Source organism: Pithys albifrons, chromosome 24, assembly GCF_047495875.1.
Source record: "Pithys albifrons albifrons isolate INPA30051 chromosome 24, PitAlb_v1, whole genome shotgun sequence".
Lineage (NCBI taxonomy): Eukaryota > Metazoa > Chordata > Aves > Passeriformes > Thamnophilidae > Pithys > Pithys albifrons.
In genome coordinates, this window is record NC_092481.1 from 3204754 (window position 1) to 3229871 (window position 25118).

Here is a 25118-nt window from a genome sequence, read left to right on the forward strand (position 1 = left end):
CTGTTGAAGGATGGAGGGACACCAGGAGAGGGGTGGGACTGGAGGAGCTTTAAGGTCCCTTCCCACCCAAACTTTAAGATCCTTCCCCTGTACTTAAACGAAGCCTTAAGACCCTTCCCCTGGACTCTGCCTTGGGGAGGCCACACCTTGAGTGTTGTGTTCAGTTCTGGGCCCCTCAGTTCAGGAAAGAGATTGAGGGGCTGGAGCGGGGCCAGAGAAGAGCAACGAGGCTGGAGAAGGGACTGGATGTGGCACTGAGTGTCCTCTGAAACACCTCCAGGGACAGAGAATCCACCATGTCTTGATCCAACCCCACTGTGATCACCAGCCCAGGGCACAGAGTGCCAGAGTGATCCCAGTGGGGTTGGATCAAGGGTTGATGATCTCAGAGGTCTCTTCCAACCCAAGTGAGAAGAGAAGAGCAACGAGGCTGGAGAAGGGACTGGAGCACAAGTGCTGCGGGGAGAGGCTGAGGGAGCTGGGGGTGTTCAGCCTGGAGAAGAGGAGGCTCAGAGGTGACCTCAGCACTGTCTGGAACTGCCTGAAGGGAAGTTCTGGCCAGGTGGGGGTTGGTCTCTTCTCCCAGGCACTCAGCAATAGGACAAGGGGGCACGATGGGCTCAAGCTCTGCCAGGGGAAATTGAAGTTGGAGAGCAGAAAGAAATTCTTTGCAGAGAGAGTGCTCAGGGATTGGAATGGGCTGCCCAGAGAGGGGGTGGATTCCCCATCCCTGGAGGTTTTCCAGCTGAGCTTGGCCGTGGCACTGAGTGCCATGATCTGGTAAAGGGACTGGAGTTGGCCCAAGGGTTGGACTTGATGATCTCTGAGGTCTTTTCCAACCCAATCCATTCTATGATTCTGTGATTCTAAACCACTCTGGGCCTGCAGCCTCACACCTGCCTTACTTGATTCCCTACATACAACTGCTCCTTTTAAAATAAAACACAATAAAGAGATGAAAAAAAAATCACAATTGCAACGTGGGAGAGACCCATCCATCATCTGTAGGTGAAAGAGAGACAAGTCAAGGGAGAGGGGGGGGAAAAAAGCCCAACCCAAACAAGAAAGCAAAAGGAAAGCAGGCTGGAAAGGTAGAGGCAGGTGGCCAGCAGCCAGCACCCTCTCCAATAAATCCTGCACTCCTTGGAACTGGCTGAGCTCCAAGAGAAACTCATTTTAATCTGAGACCACGAGACTCCTTTGCAAAGTGCTCCCTGGAGAGGCCTCAGTGCTTTGAAATCCTTTCAGCCACTGCAGGGACCAAGAGGGGACACAGGACTGCACAGAATGGGCTAAAAACACACCAAAGTGGGTCCCTGCACCCAGTGGGTGCCCCAGGGACAGGAGGAAACAGCATCTACCTGGAACTGGGGGAGCCACAGGGACAAGAATCCCTTTGGGTGTCACTGTCCCCCTCCAGGTTTGGGTGCTCTTCCCAGTGGGATGCTCCGTGCTCATCCCACCCACCCTGGGACAGTCACATCCACTTCCCCATCCATCCTGGAGTTTATTCCCTGGATTTTTGGCACTCCTGTGAGCCCCAATGTCTTGCTGACCCCACAGTTATTTCCTCAAGCAGAGAGAGCAACCCCACTCCACCCAACCTCCTGAGCCCCCCACGCTCCACCCAACCCCCTGAGCCCCCCACGCTCCACCCAACCCCCTGAGAGCCCCCCACACTCCACCCAACCTCCTGAGCCCCCCAGGCTCCACCCAACCCCCTGAGAGCCCCCCACACTCCACCCAACCTCCTGAGACCCCCAGGCTCCAACCAACCCCCTGAGCCCCCCACACTCCACCCAAGCCCCTGAGCCCCCCACGCTCCACCCAACCCCCTGAGCCCCCCACGCTCCACCCAACCCCCTGAGCCCCCCAGGCTCCAACCAACCCCCTGAGGCCCCCACTCTCCACCCAACCCCCTGAGCCCCCCACACTCCACCCAACCCCCTGAGCCCCCCACTCTCCACCCAACCCCCTGAGCCCCCCACGCTCCACCCAACCCCCTGAGCCCCCCACACTCCACCCAACCCCCTGAGCCCCCCACTCTCCACCCAACCCCCTGAGCCCCCCACGCTCCACCCAACCCCCTGAGCCCCCCACACTCCACCCAACCCCGTGAGCCCCCCACACTCCACCCAACCCCCTGAGCCCCCCACACTCCACCCAAGCCCCTGAGCCCCCCACACTCCACCCAACCCCCTGAGCCCCCCTGGCTCCACCCAACCCCCTGAGCCCTCCCCACTCCACCCAACCCCCTGAGCCCCCCACACTCCACTCAACCCCCTGAGCCCCCCACGCTCCACCCAACCCCCTGAGCCCCCCACGCTCCACCCAACCCCCTGAGCCCCTCAGGCTCCACCCAACCCCCTGAGCCCCCCACTCTCCACCCAACCCCCTGAGCCCCCCAGGCTTCAAACAGTTCACTGCACATTTTAAATTACAGCTGAAAATTGAGCAGAAAACTCAACTAATTGCAGGTTTCAGACTCTCCATCATGAGCCATCCCAACCCCCAGCTCTGGCTGCCCCAGGAAACCCCCCCTGGACACACAACAATTAGAATGGTTTAGTTGAAAGCAATTCTTTGGACTATCAAAGGGATGAGCAGGGATCTGTCAGCAGTTCCACAGGCAGGGTGAGGGTTGTTTGCCCTCACCCAGCACCCAGGACATGCCAGTGGGGACAGGAGGCAAGGAAAAGGTGATGGGAAAAGGGAAGGCAGGAGGAGAATCAGTAGAGGGGAAAAGGCAAATTAAGCCCTGGCATGAACAAGGCCCAAGATAAACAGCTGGAGGCAGATCGATGGAGCAGAAAAGAGTTCTCTGTAAAGAAGGTAATGTTTTAATAAATAAAAAAGGTTATTTTCACTGCTGAGCTCCAAACCAGCCCACCCTCAGCACAGGACTGGCCTCCAGGCTGGGCAGGAGATGGAGCCTTGGCACCAGCAGTCTCAAAAACAAGGAGCATCCCAAGCCAGAGGTTCAGGGACAACTCAAGGGGGTCAGAGTGGGACAGAGAGAGCAGAGTAGGGAGTAGGAATTTTGGCTTTTCCACCCCAAACATGCATCTGGACCGATGCCAGGCTCCCCCAGCCCCTGCCCCTGGTTGGGGGTGGCATGGGGTTCCATGGCATGGCAGTGACACGGGGCTCACCTGGAGCCACACAGTGTCCCTGCCCCTGGCTGGGGGTGGCATGGGGTTCCATGGCATGGCAGTGACACGGGGCTCACCTGGAGCCACACAGTGTCCCTGCCCCTGGTTGGGGCTGGCATGGGGTTCCATGGCATGGCAGTGACACGGGGCTCACCTGGAGCCACACAGTGTCCCTGTCCCTGGTTGGGGGTGGCATGGGGTTCCATGGCATGGCAGTGACACAGAGCTCACCTGGAGCCACACAGTGTCCCTGCCCCTGGTTGGGGCTGGCATGGGGTTCCATGGCATGGCAGTGACACAGAGCTCACCTGGAGCCACACAGTGTCCCTGCCCCTGGTTGGGGCTGGCATGGGGTTCCATGGCATGGCAGTGACACGGGGCTCACCTGGAGCCACACAATGTCCCTGTCCCTGGTTGGGGCTGGCATGGGGTTCCATGGCATGGCAGTGACTCAGAGCTCACCTGGAGCCACACGGTGTCCCTGCCCCTGGTTGGGGCTGGCATGGGGTTCCATGGCATGGCAGTGACACAGAGCTCACCTGGAGCCACACAGTGTCCCTGTCCCTGGTTGGGGCTGGCATGGGGTTCCATGGCATGGCAGTGACACGGGGCTCACCTGGAGCCACACAGTGTCCCTGTCCCTGCTGTGCTGTTCAACCCTTCCACCCCCAGCAGCAGCAGGAGGGTCCCTTGTCCCTGTCCCCAAGTGTCACCCTCCCCCAGGGCCACCCACAACCTGCCCTGCTGTGCTGAGACTGGCACAGCTCATCACACCCAGGGACCAGCCAAGCCTAAACTTAATGCCAAGCAGGAACGAAACCAGGAGAAGCCACAGAGCCCAGCCCTGGGGTACAGGACAGAGAGGAGGTTGGGGACAGATGTCCCCAGGGACATGGGGCCCCCCAGGGGACCAGGACTCACCGTGGGGCAGGTCAGGTGTCAGGTGAGGCATCAAATAGCTGCGGATCAGCTCCCACTCGAAGTCATCGTCCTCTCCCTGGCTGTACTCGCACTGGTTGGGCTCACTGTCCTCCTCAAAGGTGCAGCCAGCTGTGGGAGACACCTGTCAGCCCCTGCTGAGCCCCCAGAGTGGCTGTTCCCTCCCCAGCAGCCCCACCAGGGTGGTGGCATGTCCCCTGAAATGGTGGCACTCAGCGCTCTGTGCCAAAGCCCCAGTGCCCCCAGTCAGTTCCCTCCCCATCAGTGAGATGAGCTGGCAGGTCTGAGCCACAGGACCAGGATGCAGCTCCCAGTTCTGCTTCCCAGGGCAGTCACTGAACGAGGGTTTCTCCCAAGAAACAGGCACTTGGCTGTGGTGGCCACACAGAATTCCTGCTTTGAGCCCAGCCCTCCACCTGTGGATTGACCTTGGGCTCTCGGGGTCTGGGCACTGAGTGGGGCAGGTCTGAGCTGGCACCTCCAACTCCCCTGCAAATGCACCACTGAGCCCCCCCAGGTGTGGGACAGCTCTGCTGGGTCATTTATTAGTTATATCTGATTAGATATTTGTCTGTTGGTGGATTGGGATTGTTTGTCATCCTTTGCAAAGGCAAAAGCCAAGCACCACCTCCCCGACCCACAAAGTGCTCCTGGAGAATGAGAATAAAATGCCAAAAGGTCACTTGTCCCCCCAGGAGGTGACACAGGAAGAGCCTCCCATCCTGCATCCAGCCTTCCCATCATCCCACATCCAGCCTCTCCATCCTGCAGCCAGATATCCCCATCATCCAAATCCATCTCTCCATCCTGCATCCAAACACCTCCATCAACCCACACTCAGCCCTCCAATCCTGCATCCAGATACCCCCATCATCCCACATTCCAGCCCTCCCATCTGCCACATCCAAACACCTCCATCATCCCACATTCCAGCCCTCCAGTCCTGCATCCAAACACCTCCATCATCCCACATCCAGCCCTCCAGTCCTGCATCCAAACACCTCCATCATCCCACATCCAGCCCCTCCAGTCCTGCATCCAAACACCTCCATCATCCCACATCCAGCCCTCCAGTCCTGCATCCAAACACCTCCATCATCCCACATCCAGCCCCTCCATCCCGCATCCAAACACCTCCATCATCCCACATCCAGCCCTCCAGTCCTGCATCCAGATACCCCCATCATCCCACATTCCAGCCCTCCAGTCCTGCATCCAGATACCCCCATCATCCCACATTCCAGCCCTCCCATCCCACATCCAAACACCTCCATCATCCCACATTCCAGCCCTCCAGTCCTGCATCCAGATACCCCCATTATCCCACATTCCAGTCCTCCAGTCCTGCATCCAAACACCTCCATCATCCCACATCCAGCCCCTCCATCCCGCATCCAAACACCTCCATCATCCCACATCCAGCCCTCCAGTCCTGCATCCAAACACCTCCATCATCCCACATCCAGCCCCTCCATCCCGCATCCAAACACCTCCATCATCCCACATCCAGCCCTCCAGTCCTGCATCCAAACACCTCCATCATCCCACATCCAGCCCCTCCATCCCGCATCCAGATACCCCCATTATCCCACATTCCAGCCCTCCAGTCCTGCATCCAGACACCCCTACCAACCTCCATCCAGCCCACCCCCTCTTCCCATTTCCAGCCCCCCCATCCCACATCCAGCCCTCCCCATCCCTCCAGCTCCGGCGCTCGGGGCCGGCTTTGTCCGCGGGGCCGCGGGGGGCTGGTCATTAACACCGCCCCATTGTCCCATTAAACCCGTGATTACTCCGGCCCGGGGAAGCAGCGCTAATTACCGGGCCCTGGGCTGGCTGCGGGGGCTCACTGGGGGCACTGGGGCGGACTGGGAGCACTGGGGGGGGCTGGGCTCACCAGGGCAGGCGTGTTAAGAAAGCCCTGAGCAAGCAGAACGAACAAAGGCAAATATCCCCTAACGGGAGGGCAGGAAAGCAGAGCCGGGCCAGGGGATTATTTTTTTCCTACTTCATCCCGAATTCCATCAGTTAATTCCCCGCCTGCCACGCGGGGATTTGCCACTTAACGGGCTCGTTCCCACCGCAGGTTGTGCCTCGATGCATCACTCAGGCAAACACGACTCCAAACGCCGGGAAAAAAAGCCCGTAAAATGCCCAGAAAATGCCAATTCCCAACCCTTGCGCCAACATTTGAGACTTTTTCTCCCTTTTGCGCTCATTCTTTAAAGCACAAAGGCACCTCCGGCTCTGCCAGAGAGTGTTTTTAACTCTCAGAACCGTAAAAACTTCTCTTTAAGAAACCGAAAGCAGCTTCTCTGCTATTCTATGTCTGGAGGCAGCGAGACATCGCAGTTTGTTCCAAACCTTCCCCACCAGCCCACGCCGAGGTGCCCCCGCAGCGCAGCCCCTGTCGCGACACGCGGCGCGATTTTAAGAGTCGGAAACTTGGCTGCACTTTCCGACGGGAGGAAAAGCAAAAATCTGTCAAAATAAAAAAAATATTCAGGAAAGGAGGAAAATAAAATTTCGAAATCAAACAGTGTCACAGACTAAGTGCCAAGTGATTTAAAAGGAAAAAAAAATAAACCAGCCTAAGCGTTTCTTTCCAAGATCTGCTGGAGTGGGATATTCTTGGAGGCAGAAATTTGTTCTTCAGGGTGGGTTTTTTCTTGGTCTGAGAAAGCAGAGAGGAGGCAAACAACGTTTCAGGCTGGGAAAGCCTCATTTCCCAGGAAAAAGTGGTTCCTTCAGCCTCAATAAACTATTCCCAACTGCTGGAAACGCCAAGGGGGAGGGAGACAAAACCTCCTTCTCCTCCTGGGCTGCACCCAAATGCCACTGGCACCTCCGTGCCACAGTTTGCCCACTGCTCCACCACCCACAGCTGCACCTTGGGGGCCACCCAGGAGACTCCACGAGTTTAAAATGCAATTACAGAGCAGATATTTTGCTGGCAAAGGCACAGCTTGGCCGAGCCCATCCGTCTCCCTTCCCCGGACAGGTTTATTGCTCTGGCTTTTCCCAGCACGAGCCTTCCCTCCCATCCAGGGCAAAATCCAAAAGCAGCTCCACTGGCCACTCCATCTCCCTGACTAATTTGTCCATGATTTGTAGACACAGGGAAAAAATCCAAAGGGTTTCACAGAGCTTTGGTTTCCGTGAGCTGTGGGATGCTCCTGGCACTGACTCTCCCCATCCAAGGACAGGGCTGGGGGAGATTCAGGTTCTCCCTCCCCATCACAAGATTAAGGGCATAAAAATGAACACCTGAGCAGTGAAATGCCAACAGCCCAGCTCCAAAGTCAAAGGGGGGAAACCCAGAGTGACTCACAAAAAATTCAGGTTTCACCAAGATGTTCACAAGGAGGGCAGAGAAACTGCGACCCAAAATATCCGTCTGCAGCAAGGGGGGTTCTCCATCCTGAGGGCTGAGGGGTCTGTGGGGGCAGCTGAGGCTGCTCTGGGTATGGACACAGCCCAAAAATCCCCAGGAGGAGCCCCCAGGTTCTGGCCCAGGGCCAGGCTGGCAGAGCTTGGGTGGGGAGGTGAAAGCAGCAAGAGCAGGAGGTGGGATCCGAACCCCAGAGCAGCTAAAAATACTCCAGGGCAAACCTCAACCCCCAAAAGCTGCCTAAATCACCCCAAATTCCCAGGCTGCCCCAGGCATGACAGGCACGCCGTGCCAAGGATGAGAAGTGCCCCATTAAATACCCTAAACAAGCTCCCCGTGGCACCAGGGCATGGCCAGGCAGTGGGGAGGAGAGGGAGGGGTGCCAGGGTGGGGGTTAAACAGCAGATGGAGCAGGATTTTAAAAATAAGAGAGAAGAAAGAGGTGGTTTGAGCAATTTGCCATGGAGATGGGCACCAGTGCTGCTCAGCCTCACCCCCCGGGTACCACTGGCACCTCCTTGGCACCATCATGTGCCCAAGCAGAAGGGAGCAGAGGGACAAAACTAACACAGGGGTAAAACACCAAATGGGGAAAAAATAATTAAAAAGAAAGTCAAAAAGGTGGTTTGAGGGGTTTGCCACCATGATGGGATCACAGCATGGCACCATCCACGATGGGATCACAGCCTGGCACCATCCATGACAGGATCACAGCCTGGCACCACCCACAATGGGATCACAGCCTGGCACCACCCACAATGGGATCACAGCATGGCACCATCCACAATGGGATCACAGCCTGGCACTGACCACAATGGGATCACAGCCTGGCACTATCCACAAGGGGATCAGAGCCTGGCACCGTCCATGATGGGATCACAGCCTGGCACCATCCACAATGGGATCACAGCCTGGCACTGACCATGATGGGATCACAGCCTGGCACCATCCACAAGGGGGTCACAGCCTGGCACTATCCACAAGGGGATCAGAGCCTGGCACTATCCATGATGGGATCACAGCATGGCACCATCCACAACGGGATCACAGCCTGGTACCATCCATGATGGCATCACAGCCTGGCACTATCCACAATGGGATCACAGCCTGGCACCATCCATGATGGGATCACAGCATGGCACCATCCACGATGGGATCACAGCCTGGCACCATCCATGACGGGATCACAGCCTGGCACCATCCATGATGGGATCACAGCATGGCACCACCCACAACAGGATCACAGCCTGGCACCATCCATGACGGGATCACAGCCTGGCACCACCCATGATGGGATCACAGCCTGGCACCATCCATGATGGGATCATGCACTCCCACACCCAAGGAGGGCATCCCACACCACCCAGACCCTTCAGGGCATCTTCTGATGGGGATTTTACACCAAAAACACACCAAAAAAGGGGACAGGCTTTAGAAAACCAGGTTTATACCCCAGTTTAAGCAAGTGCAGCATCCCCAGAGCTACAGGATAGGAGCAGGTGCCAAAGACTCCCAGGCCTGATGGGGAAAAGCCTGGTTTGATCCCACCTTGGCTTGGCCAGGATTGGATTAGCCCCCTGGTCACCTCAGGGGTGCAGCATGTTGGGGGCACAAACCTCAGCACCCCATGGCACAGGTGCCAGCCAAGGAGACAACACCAGTCATCTTTTGGAGCCAAGATTAATTTTTTATCCCTGGCCTTTTCCAGCAGCAACTCCTGTGCCCCATGCCAGGGAATTATCAGCAGGAAATGAGGGGGATTCAGGTACCCACAGGGCACATGAGAGGGTTCAGGTACCCACAGAGCACTCCACAGGGATTCAGGTACCCACAGGGCACACCAGGGGGGATTCAGGTACCCACAGGGCACATGAGGGGGATTCAGGCACCCACAGGGCACACCAGGGGGGATTCAGGTACCCACAGGGCACACCAGGAGGATTCAGGTACCCACAGGGCACACCAGGAGGATTCAGGTACCCACAGGGCACATGAGGGGGATTCAGGCACCCACAGGGCACACAAGGGGGGATTCAGGTACCCACTGGGCACACCAGGAGGATTCAGGTACCCACAGGGCACATGAGGGGGATTCAGGTATCCACAGGGCACACGAGGGGGATTCAGGTACCCACAGGGCACACCAGGCGGATTCAGGTACCCACAGAGCACATGAGTGGGATTCAGGTACCCACAGGGCACACCAGGCGGATTCAGGTACCCACAGGGCACATGAGGTGGACTCAGGTACCCACAGGGCACTCCACGGGGATTCAGGTACCCACAGGGCACATGAGGGGGATTCAGGTACCCACAGAGCACATGAGTGGGATTCAGGTACCCACAGGGCACTCCATGAGGATTCAGGTACCCACAGGGCACACAAGGGGGATTCAGGTACCCACAGGGCACATGAGGGGGATTCAGGTACCCACAGGGCACACCAGGGGGGATTCAGGTACCCACAGGGCACATGAGGGGGATTCAGGTACCCACAGGGCAAACAAGGGGGATTCAGGTACCCACAGGGCACTCCATGAGGATTCAGGTACCCACAGGGCACACCAGGGGGATTCAGGTACCCACAGGGCACACCAGGGGGGATTCAGGTACCCACAGGGCACTCCACGGGGATTCAGGTACCCACAGAGCACATGAGTGGGATTCAGGTACCCACAGGGCACTCCATGAGGATTCAGGTACCCACAGGGCACTCCATGAGGATTCAGGTACCCACAGGGCACACAAGGGGGATTCAGGTACCCACAGGGCACATGAGGGGGATTCAGGTACCCACAGGGCACACCAGGGGGGATTCAGGTACCCACAGGGCACATGAGGGGGATTCAGGTACCCACAGGGCACACCAGGGGGGATTCAGGTACCCACAGGGCACATGAGGGGGATTCAGGTACCCACAGGGCAAACAAGGGGGATTCAGGTACCCACAGGGCACTCCATGAGGATTCAGGTACCCACAGGGCACACCAGGGGGGATTCAGGTACCCACAGGGCACACCAGGGGGGATTCAGGTACCCACAGGGCACACCAGGCGGATTCAGGTACCCACAGAGCACATGAGTGGGATTCAGGTACCCACAGGGCACACAAGGGGGATTCAGGTACCCACAGGGCACATGAGGTGGACTCAGGTACCCACAGGGCACACCAGGGGGATTCAGGTACCCACAGGGCACATGAGGGGGATTCAGGTACCCACAGGGCACACCAGGGGGGATTCAGGTACCCACAGGGCACATGAGGGGGATTCAGGTACCCACAGGGCACACAAGGGGGATTCAGGTACCCACAGGGCACATGAGGGGGATTCAGGTACCCCCAGGGCACACCATGCATGGCCCCAGCAGCCAAGGGGTGCCATGCAAACACCCCAGGGCAAAACAGGCTCACCATCACCACCATCCAACCACACCAAGATGCCACCAAGGTGGCAGAGCTTTTCTGTCACTCAAATCCAGGGGTTTCACTGTTTTTAGGGAGCAGGGATGGAGCTGGAGCCACACAGACCCAAACCCTCTCCCTTAAATGCACATGAGGAAGATCCTTTTCCTGCTCCAAAGGATGAAGCTCTTTACAGGGCACAAAGGGTTAATGTGCTGCTGCAGGTGGGCACAGGGGGGATGTGGTGCAGTCCCAAACCCCAGCAGCCTGGCATCACCCCCCAGGGATGGCAGGAAGCCAAGGGAGCTGGGGTTTTCTGGGATACAGAACCTCCTGGTGAGGTGCCAGCCCTTCCCCAGCACTCAGCTCCCACCCCTCAGATCCCAGCTGCTATTTAAGGGTGATTTCCTTGGCACTCCCACGGGAACGTGCCCTGGAAGGAAGTGCTGGGAGCTGCTTTCCTGGGCACTGGCAGAGCTGGGGCACAGGGAACACATCCTGCAGCCACCTGGAACTGCAGCTCCTCACCCAGCAAGGTGCCAACACAGCATTCCATGGATTCCTGGCTAAACTTAAGGGATATGGAGTCATAAACCCCATTTCTGTCCAGGGGTCTCAGATTCCCCTGGGAAAAGATGCTCCAGGGCTCTGGGAATCCCCTGGCACTGAGGAATCCAGCTGGGAGAGACAACCCAGACTGGCAGCAGCTCTTGTGCCACAGCATCCCAGTGGGAACCACCCAACAGATCCATGGTCAAGCCAAACTTCCCAGGATTTCTGTCTCAGAGGTGGGAAAACCTCTTTGCCCAGGCAAAGAGGAGCTGAATCCTTCCTGAGCTGCACTTTGCCCACTCCAAGGGCACAACAGAAGTGACTCTGTGCATTGGACACCCCAGAGATGACAATAAACCCCCTCCCTTGCTCCTCTTTTCCTCAATTCTGCCAAACAGAAACACTTTAAAAAGAATTAAACTGATTTCTCAGCCCTGATTAGGACAACATGGAAAGCAGCACCATTAGAATTCTCACCAGCAGTTTGGTTCTGGTGCTCCAAATCATTTTAAATATTGTATTTAATAGCAAAATAATTTGCTCAGCTGTAAGAAACATCAATTTGCAACTGGCAGCCTTGTGTGTTAGGCAGAGAAGCTGATGGGTAAACATCAGCAGCTCCAGGAACACGGGGGGTTTGGCCAAAGCAATTCCAGGGAGAGAACAGCAGATATTAAGACAGAGGATTTGCATAATAAGTCACTTATGCCTGATAACCTCAGTGTTTGGAAAGCTCAGGACTAAAAGAACAATATCCATCTGCCAGCAACTACAGAAGACATAAATCTCCTTTTTTTCCTTTCTTTTTTTTTTTCTTTTTCTGGCTGCTAAAGACTCTTTATGGTTTTTACCTGCAGGTCCCCAGGGAGGGGTCCAACCTCCCTGTCCCAGCAGCCTCCAAAGGACTCCAGGGATGGGGGAGAGTTGGGAAATCTGAATTTATTACCCCAAAGAAAATCCAACTGGGAAAATACAATTCCAAGGGTCTGGAATGCCAACAGGGGTGGGTTGAGCTTGGGCAAGGACTGGCTGTGCCATCCATCACTTATGGTGAAGGTGAATTTAAAGGCAAAGGGGCAAGAACTAAACTTGCCAGAGCCCTTCCCTGGGGCACTTCCAGCTGCTCCTCTACCCTCCCAGCCCCAAAGCAGCTCCAGGGGATCAGCCCTGCTGGGATGAGAGTGGTGCAGATTCCACCAGGAATCCCTCCTGGAATGAGGGTGGTGCAGATTCCACCAGGAATCCCTCCTGGAATGCACCTGCCAGGCTGTTCTGGAGTGATGCTGGGGGGGCACAAGGCAGGAGTTTTTCACCCCCCAGTTGGAGGGGATGGGTGAATTCAACACCCCATCCAAGGGCTGCTCCTGCACGGCCAGAGCTGCTCCTGAGGAAGGACCAGCAGAGCTCCTTGTGCCCAAAACACCCTCGAGGCCACTAACCCACACCACAAGTGCTTTAATAATGAGCCATCACTTAATTAACATCAGCAGGGCTGCCTCTTCCACTCCCAGGGAAGGAAAACACGGCAGGTCTTTGGAAACCTCTGACTGCACACTGTGCAATTCCAGCTCATGGGCTGTGGAGCTTTGTGGCACCTTGGGGGAGAAAATGGTAAAAAAAATTAAAATAGATCAAAAAAATGGGGGGAAAGAGCTCATTTCTCAGACTGGCTCTTTTGCTATCATCAGATCCTCACATCCCTGATGAGGAATATCCACTCCACATTCCCACGGACCCAGAGACACCAGGAGCCCCAGGGGTGAAGTGCTGCTTCCAGGGAATGCCTCAGGACACGGAGATGCTCCCTTGGCAGAGTTCAGGCAGGGAAAGCAGCTGCCCCACCACAGCCCTGGGGGGCTCCAACACCAGCCCCAGCTGTGGAAATCATGGGAGAGACCAAGTTTTCCAACCCCCCAAGTTTTCCAAACCAATCCCACTTTGCAGGGGATAAAGATAAGGGAACTCTCAGGCTCTCCTCCCTCAGCCTCCTGCCCTCGGGGTCCCACGGCCCTGCAGGGGTGGGGGTGGGAGCCCAGGGCTGGTGGGCTCATCCTGCCCAAGATGGATCACGTGCCAGTGCTGGGAGAGCCTCAGGAGGGAGCTCTGAGGGTTCTTTATGGCCTTTCAGGGCAGAGAAAGGAGCCACTTGTGCTGTCAAAGAGCAAACCCACCCAGTGCCCACCATGCCCAGCACCCACTCTGAATAAAGGTGGGAGGAGGAGGAGCACATCCAAAATCCAGGTCGACATCCTCCTCCTTCTGTGCCACCAGCAGGGCCAGGAAAAGCACTGTGGGAGGCTGGCACCGAGGCTGGAAGGTGACAACAGGGCTGGCATGGGCACATCAAGCCCTTCTGTGTCTGGCTGCCAGTGCTGGACCCTTTGCCAAGGAATGGGGGAACTGGAGCTGCTGGCAGGTTAAAGGCACCAGCAGAAGCCTCCATGGGGGGAATGAAAAGGATTCCTGTGCTCAGTGGGTCTGTGGAGTGTGCTGGACTGAGCCAGGCACCCTCAGGGCAGGTAAATTTGGGGTTTGGCTAATTGAGGAAAGAAAACCAGGCTTGGTTTTAACAGGGCTGACCAGTCACGGCTTGGTTATCCATCCATCCATCCATCCATCCATTTATCCATCCATTTATCCATCCATTTATCCATCCATCCATCCATTTATGCATTTATCCATTTATGTATTTATCCATCCATCCATTTATCCATCCATCCATCCCTTCCTCCCTCCATTTATCCATCCATCCATTTATCCCTCCCTCCATTTATCCATCCATCCATCCCTCCCTCCATTTATCCATCCATCCATCCCTCCCTCCATTTATCCATCCATCCATCCATCAATCCATCCCTCCACTTATCCATCCATCCATCCATCCATCCATCCATCCATCCATCCATCCATCCATCCATCCATCCATCCCTCCCTCTATTTATCCATCCATCCATCCATCCATCCATCCATCCATCCATCCATCCATCCCTCCCTCTATTTATCCATCCATCCATCCATTCATCCATCCATCCATCCATCCATCCATCCCTCCACTTATCCATCCATCCATCCATCCATCCCTCCCTCCCTCTATTTATCCATCCATCCATCCATCCATCCATCCATCCATCCATCCATCCATCCATCCATTTATTTATGTATTTATCCATCCATCCATCCATCCATCCATCCATCCATCCATCCATCCCTCCATCCCTCCATCCCTCCCTCCATCCCCAAGGCTGAGTTAAAAACCAGCAGCTCCAGCAAACTCCTGCTGGTCTCCAGCAGCATCCCAGTGCCACCAGTGCTCCCAGAGGTTAAAATCCCCTTTACCCAGGCAGACCATGCCCTCGTGTCCTTGGGTGCCACTCACACTGGCATTCAGTGTAAGAGCATCCTGAGTTGGGGACAGCAGGTTGTACACCCACAGTCACAGCAGCCTCTGGGTGCCTTTTCCTCAATAGCTCTTATTTATTCCATTTATTGCCTTTAGAACCTCCCCTCCAGCACAGGCTGCACAAATGGTTAAGGGAAAAAAAATCAAATTTCCTGTTTCTCTGGAAAGCTGCTCAAAGTCCATCCCCACCCTCTTTATTTTCATAGCCCTGTTAGAAACAGAATTAGAGTTTTGCTGAAGACTTTGACCCCTCGAAATTTTATTGGTAAATGTTGAGCATTTCCCACAGGCCCGATAAAAACCCAGCTGAGACAGGGCAGGTGCCCACCCTGTGCCCCTCCCCAGCTCCAAGAGGAGCAGGCAGGAACACCAGGCAGGGATTTCCTGGCGCTGCTGCACTGCTGAGACCTGGCAGACTCAGTGCATGGAACCTCTGGGATGGAATCCACGTTTCCAAAAGCCAAATCCCAAGTGTGGTGCCAGCCCTGGGTGCAGGATGGACTCAGGGACAGCACTGGCAGCTCAGGGGGGTGTGGGGCATCCACCCATCCTGGCTCCTTCTGGTGGTCCCCACACAGGGACCCCTCCCCATCCCCACAGCAGCACCCCAGGGATGAGCCCCCCACACTGGGGGAGCAGCTGGGCCACAGCAAGGGACTCGTCTCCTCTCCCACACTGGGCTCTGGGTGACATCCTGCCCCCGGTGACAACCCACATCCCACTCCAGGTGACATCCCGCTCCAGGTGACATCCCACTCCAGGTGACATCCCTGCTCCAGGTGACATCCCGCTCCAGGTGACATCCCTGCTCCAGGTGACATCCTGCCCCCGGTGATATCCCTGCCCCCGGTGACATCCCACATCCCACTCCAGGTGACATCCCGCTCCAGGTGACATCCCACTCCAGGTGACATCCTGCCCCCGGTGACAACCCACATCCCACTCCAGGTGACATCCCGCTCCAGGTGACATCCCGCTCCAGGTGACATCCCTGCCCCCGGTGACATCCCTGCTCCAGGTGACATCCCGCTCTAGGTGACATCCTGCCCTCGGTGATATCCCTGCTCCAGGTGACATCCCGCTCCTGGTGACATCCCACTCCAGGTGACATCCTCATCCAGGTGACATCCCGCTACCAGGTGGCATCCTCATTCAGGTGACATCCCTGCTCCAGGTGACATCCCGCTACCAGGTGACATCCCGTCCCCAGTGACATCCCGCCCCTGGTGACATCCCACTCCAGGTGACATCCCTGCTCCAGGTGACATCCCGCCCCCAGTGACATCCTGCCCCCGGTGACATCCCGCTCCAGGTGACATCCTGCCCCCAGTGACATCCTCATCCAGGTGACATCCCGCTCCAGGTGACATTCTGCCCCCAGTGACATCCTCATCCAGGTGATATCCCGCCCCAGGTGACATCCCACCCCAGGTGACATCCCGCTCCAGGTGACATCCTGCTCCAGGTGACATCCCGCTCCAGGTGACATCCTGCCCCCAGTGACATCCTCATCCAGGTGACATCCCGCTCCAGGTGACATCCTGCCCCTGCTGACATCCCGCTCCAGGTGACATCCTGCCCCCAGTGACATCCTCATCCAGGTGATATCCTGCCCCAGGTGACATCCCGCCCCAGGTGACATCCCGCCCCAGGTGACCCATCCAGCAGCTGATGGTTCAGTTGTGGGGTGAAACACACTGGACCAGAGCCCCCCGGGGCTAATTGGGCTAATTAGGCTGAGGCTCTCCAGCACAGAGCAGCACACCAGGGGCCACCACGGCTCATCCCTTCCCAGGGTCACCCACAGGCAGCAAACACAGCCCTGGGGACAGTGGCCTCGTTAAGGCTCATCAGGTCATCGATGTCCCCTTGTCCTGTCTGGGACAGCTCAAGCATCTCCAGCCACCACATCCCAGCCACAACCCTGATTAACTTAACGATGCCAAGGAAGGTCAGACCCACACAGGGCTCCAGGGAGGCAAAGAAGTGGCTTGGCTTATTTGGGGCTCCCCAGTCCACACTGAGGGGGGCACTGGGGCACAGCCCACACTGGGAGGGGGGCACTGGGGCACAGCCCACACTGGGGGGGGGGGGCACAGGGGCACAGCCCACACTGGGGCACAGCCCACACTGGGGGGGGGCGCACTGGGGCACTGCCCACACTGGGGGGGACACTGGGGCACTGCCCACACTGGGGGGGGGGCACTTGGGTAGAGCCCACTCTGGATGGGCACTGGGGCAGTGCCCACATTGGAGGGGCACAGGGGCACAGCCCAGCACCAGCACAGCCCTGGAGCAGGGAAGGAGGAACCCTCAGGGAGGGAGGGACCCTCTGGCAGCCCCGTGGTGCCAGGGAGAGCTGCAGACACAGGGAGCTGGCACGGCTGTGCCAGCATTTGGCAGAGTCACCCAAGGACAGGAAACAGGGCCAGCCTCATCTGGCTCACCACAATCCACACTTGGATTCACTCTCCAGGTGGGAAAAAGAGGGGGGCAAAGCCTGAGCCCCTTAAACCTGCAGGAAAGCCAGGGGTGTGTCTCTGCCCAGCAGTGCCCAGGCAGGGGCAGCAAACCAGGGCTGGGACTCCCAGGCAGGACCTGGAGCAGTGTGGGAGCAGCCAGGGAATGATCTGCAGCCAACAACCACCCAGCACACAAGAAAAACACACCTAAGTTAAAAAAAATAAATAAAACAACAGCCCAAAGGGCAGCTGGTGTGTGGCACCCACCCCTGGCACTGGCAGCACTGAGGGGCACGGGGCTGCCCCACAGGCAGGGGCTCTGCTGCCTTTGCCTTCCAGCAGCTGGAGCTGAGCTGGACTTTGGCTTTTGATGTGGGCAGAGGGTGTAGAAGCTGCTGCTCCCAGAGCCAGGAAAACAAACAGCTCAGGGAACACCCAGGAAAGTCCCTCCAGCACCTGCCAGCTCCACATCCCTCCTCCTTCCTCCACAGAGGTGCCCAAGGAGGAGGAGCAGGTCCTGTGTCCCCAGGTCCCCTCCAACAGGGCTGGCACCCCCTCTCTGCCACCCCATCACCCACCCACATCCAGCCCAGCACAGGGAAAAGGAGCAGCAGCTTCTGCCAGGCCACCTGCAGCGGAAAGGAAAAGCTCCATCTCCACGACTTATTTATTTTAAGGCTGCCAAGGAGGAGGCAATTAGCTCCGGGGGATTAATTGTTGGGAATCCTCCCCATGAAGGGAGGAAAGCCTCAGTTTCACCAAGTCCAAGGTGGGGGTCTCCAGGCTGGAATGGCAGAGCAGGATCCATGGAAAGCTGTGAAGTGAATCCCAAGCTGCCACAAGGGAAAGGAGCTTTGGGAATCTTGACATTTAATCACACGGTAACTAAAGGTTCCCAGACATGTCTAATAAGACAATTATAGTGCATGTTAATAATAGATTATTAAAAAGCTTATTTATGGAGGTTTAAGCAGGCAGATGGCAGGGCCATGTCGATAAGGCTCTCCAGAGCCTGTGCTACCTCCCAGCTCCCGGGGATCCAGCAGGGATTTGCCTTCCTCTGCCTCCAGCCCCTCGTGCTTAACCCTCACACAGCTGCCAAAAGCCAAGCAGCAAATCCCTGCAGAGGGGCTGCAGCCAGGAGAGGATTTTTATGGGGTGTTTTGGGGTGCTCAGGGCTCCCAACCCCTCTGCAGAGCAAGGATGGGGTGATGAAATCATGGAAAAGCTTCATCCTGGTGCAATCAGGGGGAAAATCACCATTAACAGGCAGCAGGGAGGGGTTAAAGCCACCAAAAAGCACCTGCCTTGGTCTTCCAGGAGGTGTCCCTGCCCCCCCCCCCAAGCCCTGATCCTGCTGGGATCTGCTCTGGGAAAGCTCCCAGGGAAGCTGGTTTGTCTGACTGTGGATTACAAAGGGAAAAATGTGCAGTTGGGGCCAGGAGGTGACTCACCAGCATCCCCATTCCCCAGGCCAGGGCAGGTCCAGGCACCCAGGGGAAAAAACATAAAACAGGAGTTTTGGAACGAGAAGAAAAGGGGAAAAATGAAACAAATACAACTGTAAGTCTTGATGGGGGAGGAAAGGAACCCAGGCATTGCCAGGCTCCACCACAGAACTGCAGAGCCAGAGGGGCAGGTCCATCCAGGAGCATCAGCATCACTTGGAACATCCCTAAATTCAGCTTCACCCTCACAGATGGTGAAAATCCACCACACTCCAGTGTGTGGAGAGGGGAACACTGGAGAGCCAAGGGCTTGGGAGCCAGAAACCTCTGCCCTGGGCACACTTGGGCACGTCAACAGGATTTTCCGGAGCACCCCGACACAGGAGCCTCAGGGGTGTCTGTGCTGTCTGGGCACTCTGGGAAAGGGCATGGCACTCCCAGGGCACTAAAAACACACACGAAGGAGCAAACAAGGGAAAGAGCCTCTTCCCTGGCACGGCAGAGCAGGCAGGAAGAAAAAAACCCCAAGCCTGAAAGAAGCTGACAAGGAAAATGTAACGTTCTCACACGTCTGATGCGCTTGGTGAAGGCGAGGTGGGGAGAAAAAATGCCTTGTGGAGGGAAAGAAACCCCAGGAAAAGCACTGGAAAAGCAGGATGAGGCACCTGAGAGCTCGAAACACCAACCCCACTCCTGATCCCCCTCCCAGCGGCAGAGACGCAGCATCCCACTCATCCCACTCATCCTGCTCATCCCGCTCATCCCACCCGTCCTGCTCATCCCGCTCATCCCAGGGCCCCCTGTGACCGTTAACGGCTCCCAACCCCAATCCCAGCGCTGGAAGCAGCGTCTGCTTGGCTGTTCCCTTTCACTCGACCGAAACAGCCGCGTCGGGGTCAGGGTCACCCCTGTCACCTCCTGCCAGCGCCGTCCCGGGGGGCACAGGACGCTTGGGGGGCCCCAACCCTCCTGCCTGACTCCCAGCGAGGGGTTCATCACCACAGGCAGCAACAACCACCCCAATCCTCCCCCCTCCAAACCATCCCAGTGCCACCAGAGCCACCACCAGCCCCAGCCCAGCGCTCTCCTGCAATCGCAGCCTCCCAAGTGGGAGCTGCAAACCCAAATGTTTTATTTGCTTAATTGGTGCTAACGAAGTGGAAGCCGAGCGCGAGCGGCTTCCGCATAATTCCGGCAGGAGTGGCAGCAGCACCGCGGCTGTGTGTCCCCACATGTGTCCCCACACGTGTCCCCAGGGCTGGAAAACAGCCTGGCAGTGTGGGGGGCAGACGGGCTGGGGGACCCCTGGAGAGCAGCTCATTGCTGAAGGTTTGGGGGGCAGCACAGAGAGTGGAGCTGCAATTTATGGAATGGTTTAGGTTGGAAAAGATCATCGAGTCCAACCGTTCCCCCAGCACTTCTCCAAGGCCACCATGTCCCTGAGAGCCACATCCACCTTTCTTAGCAGAAAAGGCACAAGGAAGAGGGAAATAGCTGAGCCTGCACAACCTGCTGCCCCATGGCCCAGCCTGCTCTTGGCCACAGGATTCCCGCAAGGAAAGGCTCCATGTTTGCTGCAAAGAGCCCAGATAGGAGATATCAGGCCAGCAAATCCCACCAAGGACAATCACAGGTCCCTGTGACAGCTCGCTGGCACCTCAAGAGCCCCTGGATCACCAGGTTTGGAGGGTCAGCAAGTCCCTTCCAACACCATCCTGGTGCCCACCATGACAAGCACAACGGGCCGGCACAGCTCAGTCACTGCACAATCCTAACGAGCTGCAAAAGTTTGAAGGCTGCAGGAAGGAGAAAACAGCACCCCAAGGCAGGGAGGGGACCATACTGGGGTACCTGGATTCGTCCCAGCTCAGCTGGACACGGGCACACCATCCTCATCCTCCCCACCCGCAGAAGGCACCGCACTGTGCCCCTTCTTTGCAAAGGCACAGGGAAAAAACCCTCATCTTCTGTAAATCCCCACCAAGACAAGCAGCTGGTCCTTCCCGTGTCTGGCTTTGGGGTCTCTGCTGACCCCAGAGCACGTGCAAAGGGATTAAATATTGTTTTAACCAGCCCTGCCGGCTGTGCTGCCCCAGGGACGAGCCTGGCGATGGCCCCGCAGTCGGCAGTAAAAACCAGCTCCAGGTAAAAGGCAGCCTGCAGTGGAGCCGGGGACTGGGGGCAGACCCCTCACCTCCAGCTGCATCCAGCCCCTTCAGCTCCACTGCAGAGCTGAGCCTGCTCTGCATCTTCCAGGGAAACGCTGGAATAAACACGCTCCTGATTCCCAGCGGGAGCGGGCGCGATTCTGCCCCTCGTTCATCCTGCAGGGAAGGGCAAAGGGTTTGCTTGGGAGGGGGAACCTCCCTACAAAGCCCCCCAAGCCCCAGCTGTGTCCCCAGCACTGCCCCTCCAGCCCCTCGCAGGCTGCGGCAGCTCAGCCCCCACAGCCGGCACAGGAACACACAGGGCTGGGGGGCAGCACAGCTGGAGACCCCCCTCTGCCACCGGGGGGGCACAGATGCCCCTTCCCCTGGCAGGGCACTGAGCCCCTCACCAGCTGCGTGCCTCAGTTTCCCCACCGTCTCCCTGCTCTGCCCTGAAGCGCAGAACAGCAGATCACCCCCCAGAACACAACCCTAACCCCCTCCTCAAAATATAAAACCATTCCCTCCCCATCTCCCCCACCCCGCAAAGCCAGGGCAGCCTCAGCAGCTTTGTATCCCCCCCATCCATCCGTGTATCCATCCCTGTATCCATCCGTGTATCCATCCATCCATCCATCCATCCCCCACCACCCGGGTCAGACGCCGTCTCTTGTTTTCTGCTGACGGGTGTCACTATTTATAATTTTTGGAGAAAAGCCACTACCCGAAAAAAACCAAAATCAATGCACCACCACGGGGACTGCGCGCAGGTGGATTTCAAGGTAAAAAAATAAAGAACTGGGCAAAAATACACTTTATTGTGCTGACTATGAGCTTAAAGCCGGGGGCTGCAGCCCCCTCGGGGTGAGGCACCCGCTCCCCGTTCCCCCCGTGCCTCAGTTTTCCCCCATGAAGCCCCAAATTCCCGCATCCCGCAGCATCCAGCCCCGCTCCTGCCTCCCGAGGGGATCGGGAGCGAATCGCCCCCCTCTCGGTCCGCGCATCAGCCCCTTCTTTCCCAGCCCCTGCTTTGGGGGTCTCGGGGGTCTCAGGGCAAAGGAGGGAAACATTAAAAATGAATAAAATCAAGAAACGAAACAAAATCAGTGACTCGATCGTTGTTTCGGCACAACTCCGGCTGTGCATCCCCGCGGCGCAACCAGAACGGGCAGGCTGCGACCGGAGCCGCCGCCGCCGCCGCCACCTGTTCCTACCGGAGGGTCCCCAAACCCACCCCTCGGGACCCCCCGGGGAAAACACCGGGATCCCGCCGCCCTTCGGGAACCGGGATGGGGGTTCCTCTTGTCCGATCCACCCCGCGCCGCCACCGGGGGAAGTTTTCCGTGCCGGGGTGCAGCGGGAGGGGGGTGGGACGGCCGCGGTACCGGGAGCGAGTGGGGGCCGTCGGAGCGCGCTCGGCGGAGCCTGCCCGGGGCTCGGGGGGGAACCGAGACCCCCCGGGAGGGCAAACTTCCCCCGGTGGGAAGGCGAGAGGAACCCCCATGCCCATTCCCAGGGGTGGCAGTGCCACTTGGGACCCCGGTCCCCGAGGTGGGGGGGCGGGGGGCAGCAAGATCCCGGTGGTCCCATCCTGCGGAGAGGGGTCCTGGGGAGACCCTTCGGTAGAACAGTCGGCGGGACGGCGGTAGCGGAGCCCCCACCGCGGTCCCCGGGGGTGGCGGAACCCCCGCGCAAACAAGGCACCCCCTCCACCCCTCTGCCCCGTTCCTACCGGCGGGCGCCTCGGTGTCCAGCGCGTAGACCCGCAGGGCGAGGGCGAGCAGCAGCGCCCGGGCGCTCCGCATGGTGCGGCCGGGGCTCAGATGAACCGGGCGGGGGGTCGGGGGGTCGAGGGGTCGGGGGGGCGGCGGGGCCCGGGCCGTGGCCGCCGCCGCCGCTGCGCGCCCGCGGATCCGGCGCGGCGGGGGCGCAGCGGGGCCCCCGCGCCCGCCCCGCGCCTCAAATACCGGCGGCGGCGGCTCGCGCCCGCCGTGACGTCACCGCCGGGAAAGGGGGGTGGGATGGGATGGATGGAAGGATTGGATTGGGGAGGGGGGGGGGGGGAACCGCCGGTACCGGGAACGGGAACGGAGGGCGGGGCGGCGGCGCCCCCTGGTGGCCGCTCGGGGCGGTGCCGGGGGAGTTTGGGGAGGGGGAACGACGGGGGGGGCGGGCCCGGAGTTATGGGGAGGGGAGGGAAGGGAGGAGGGAAAGGGGGATGGAAGAGAGGATGGAAGGGGGTTCTCCAGTACCGGCGGGTCCCGGGAGTTACGGGGGGGAGGGAAGGGGGAGGGAAGAGGGTCTTCAATACCGGGCGAGAGGGGAGGGGGGTGTCTCGGGAGTTATGGGGAAGGGGGATGGAAGGGGGAGGGAAGAGGGTCTCCAATACCGGGCGAGAGGGGAGGAGAGTGCCCCGGGAGTGATGGGGAAGGGGGAGGGAAGGGGGGATGGAAGGGGGTTCTCCGGTACCGGCGGGTCCCGCGAGTTATGGGAGCGGGAGAAGGGAAGGGGAGATGGAAGGAGGTTCTCCGGTACCGGCGGGTCCCGGGAGTTACGGGGGGGTGGATGGAAGGGGGAGGGAAGAGGGTCTTCAATACCGGGTGAGAGGAGAGGGGAGGTGGGGGATCCTGGGATTTATGGGACAGGGGGAAGGAAGGAGGGGTACGGTACCGGCGGGGAGGGTCCTCAAGGGACAAGGACACGATGCTTTGCCGCACAGGATGGTGACATGGAAACCTGGACAAGGCTGCATAGGGGTGGCAGTGACACGTGGGATGCCAGTGACACCCCACAAAGCCACCGTCCCCTGGGGTGGGAAGGGGGTGATGGAGGGAGGGAGGTGCTGGATGTAGAGCAAACAGAAAGGAGAAAACCCCCAAAAGAAGGAAAATCTCCATCCCTTCCCGGGTGCAGGAACAGGCAGTGGCAGCCCCCGGTGTCCCCAGCGGCGGTGCCAGCGGGGATGAAAGGCCCCTTGTTCACTGACATCCTCTCCAGCCCTGTTTCTGCAGGAAAATGTTTTTCCCAAAGGTTTGGGGTGAGGAGGAGGGGAGCTTTGCATCAGCTTTCCGGCGTGATCCCTGCTGGGGTCACCCAGCCCTGGCTCCCAGCAGTCCTCCAGCCAGGTTATCTCATGGTGACAAGTGCAGGGTCTGTCCCCACAGACCCAGGGACAAACCACACCAGCACCCACAGGTGTCCCCCAGCCCAAACCAGCCCATTTTGGGGTGAGGACAGAGGGTGATGGACATCCCTCTCCAAACCACACCAGGTGTGGATGTGCCCCATGCCAGGCACAGAGAGATCCTGATAAATCCTCTCCCAGCAGTGCTAAAAGCCTGTTAAAATAATGCCTGCTAAGGGAATTAAGCTGCTTAGATATGTGGCAGCAAAGGCAGGAGAAGGCTGGCACAGTTCTGGTTTTGCAGAGTACCCCAAACCCCAAGGAAGGGAAAACCCCCCAAAATCCTGCTGGGAAGAGGACCTGGGTCATGAAACACCAAAGGGCTGAGGTGGGGACAGTCTCTGCACAGAATGGGGAGGAATGTGGGGGGTCGTCCCAGCAGCTGAACTGAAACAGTTCAGTGGGGAAATGCATCTCAAACCAAGCAGCAGAGGGATATTCCCAGGATTCTGGGGGAACCAACCTGGAAACGGGGAGTTTTCAAGCAGCACAAGCCTGTTGGAGACTGCACTGTGCTTCCCACTGCCTTTTAAACCTCAAAATCCTGTTTCCAAACCAATTGTTTTGCAAACCAAAACAAAAAGGGGCTTTTTTTTGCAGCCAGTCTGTCACAACAGGCCTTTCCTCATTCCCTGGGGGTCACCATCCTGCTCCACCACCCCACAGCTCAATCCCAACCACCAGCTCCTGGGGTGAGCTCAGGGATTCCTTTGGTGACACATCTGCTAAGGAGGGTCATTAATGCACCCAGGATGGGGGCACAGCCCTAATTTTCCAGGATTGGACTCCACAAAGGCTCCTTGTTCCAGGGGTTCCAGGGAAGGGCTGGCACTGGCCCAGGGCATGGGATGTCATCACCTCCCCTGGGGCTCCTTCCCTGGGGAAGGGGCTTGGAGGAGCCTTTCCAGGATGATGGAGCTGCTGGGAGTGTGGAGGGATTCATGGGATGCAAGGAGGGGGTTCATTCATGTTGCCACCAGGTTTGGGCACAAGCAGGAGTTGCCCCAGGGACTCTGAGGGAGGACAGTTCTCCTTCCAGC

At 58.1% G+C, this 25118-nt stretch overlaps 1 protein-coding gene across 4 annotated transcripts in view; it reads right to left on the reverse strand.

Annotated features, from left to right (window-relative positions):
* Positions 1-22858, reverse strand: part of PTPRU (protein tyrosine phosphatase receptor type U) — a 72810-nt gene extending 49952 nt beyond the window's left edge. For all 4 annotated transcript variants that reach the window (XM_071576584.1, XM_071576583.1, XM_071576582.1 and 1 more), the window contains exons 1-2: positions 22627-22858; positions 4074-4202 (exon numbers count right to left, since the gene is read on the reverse strand). In XM_071576584.1, coding sequence (XP_071432685.1) covers positions 4074-4202; positions 22627-22699 — 202 coding nt within the window. In that variant the 5' untranslated portion in view covers positions 22700-22858. The remainder of the gene's footprint in view (positions 1-4073; positions 4203-22626) is intronic.
* Positions 22859-25118: the final 2260 nt, after the last annotated feature.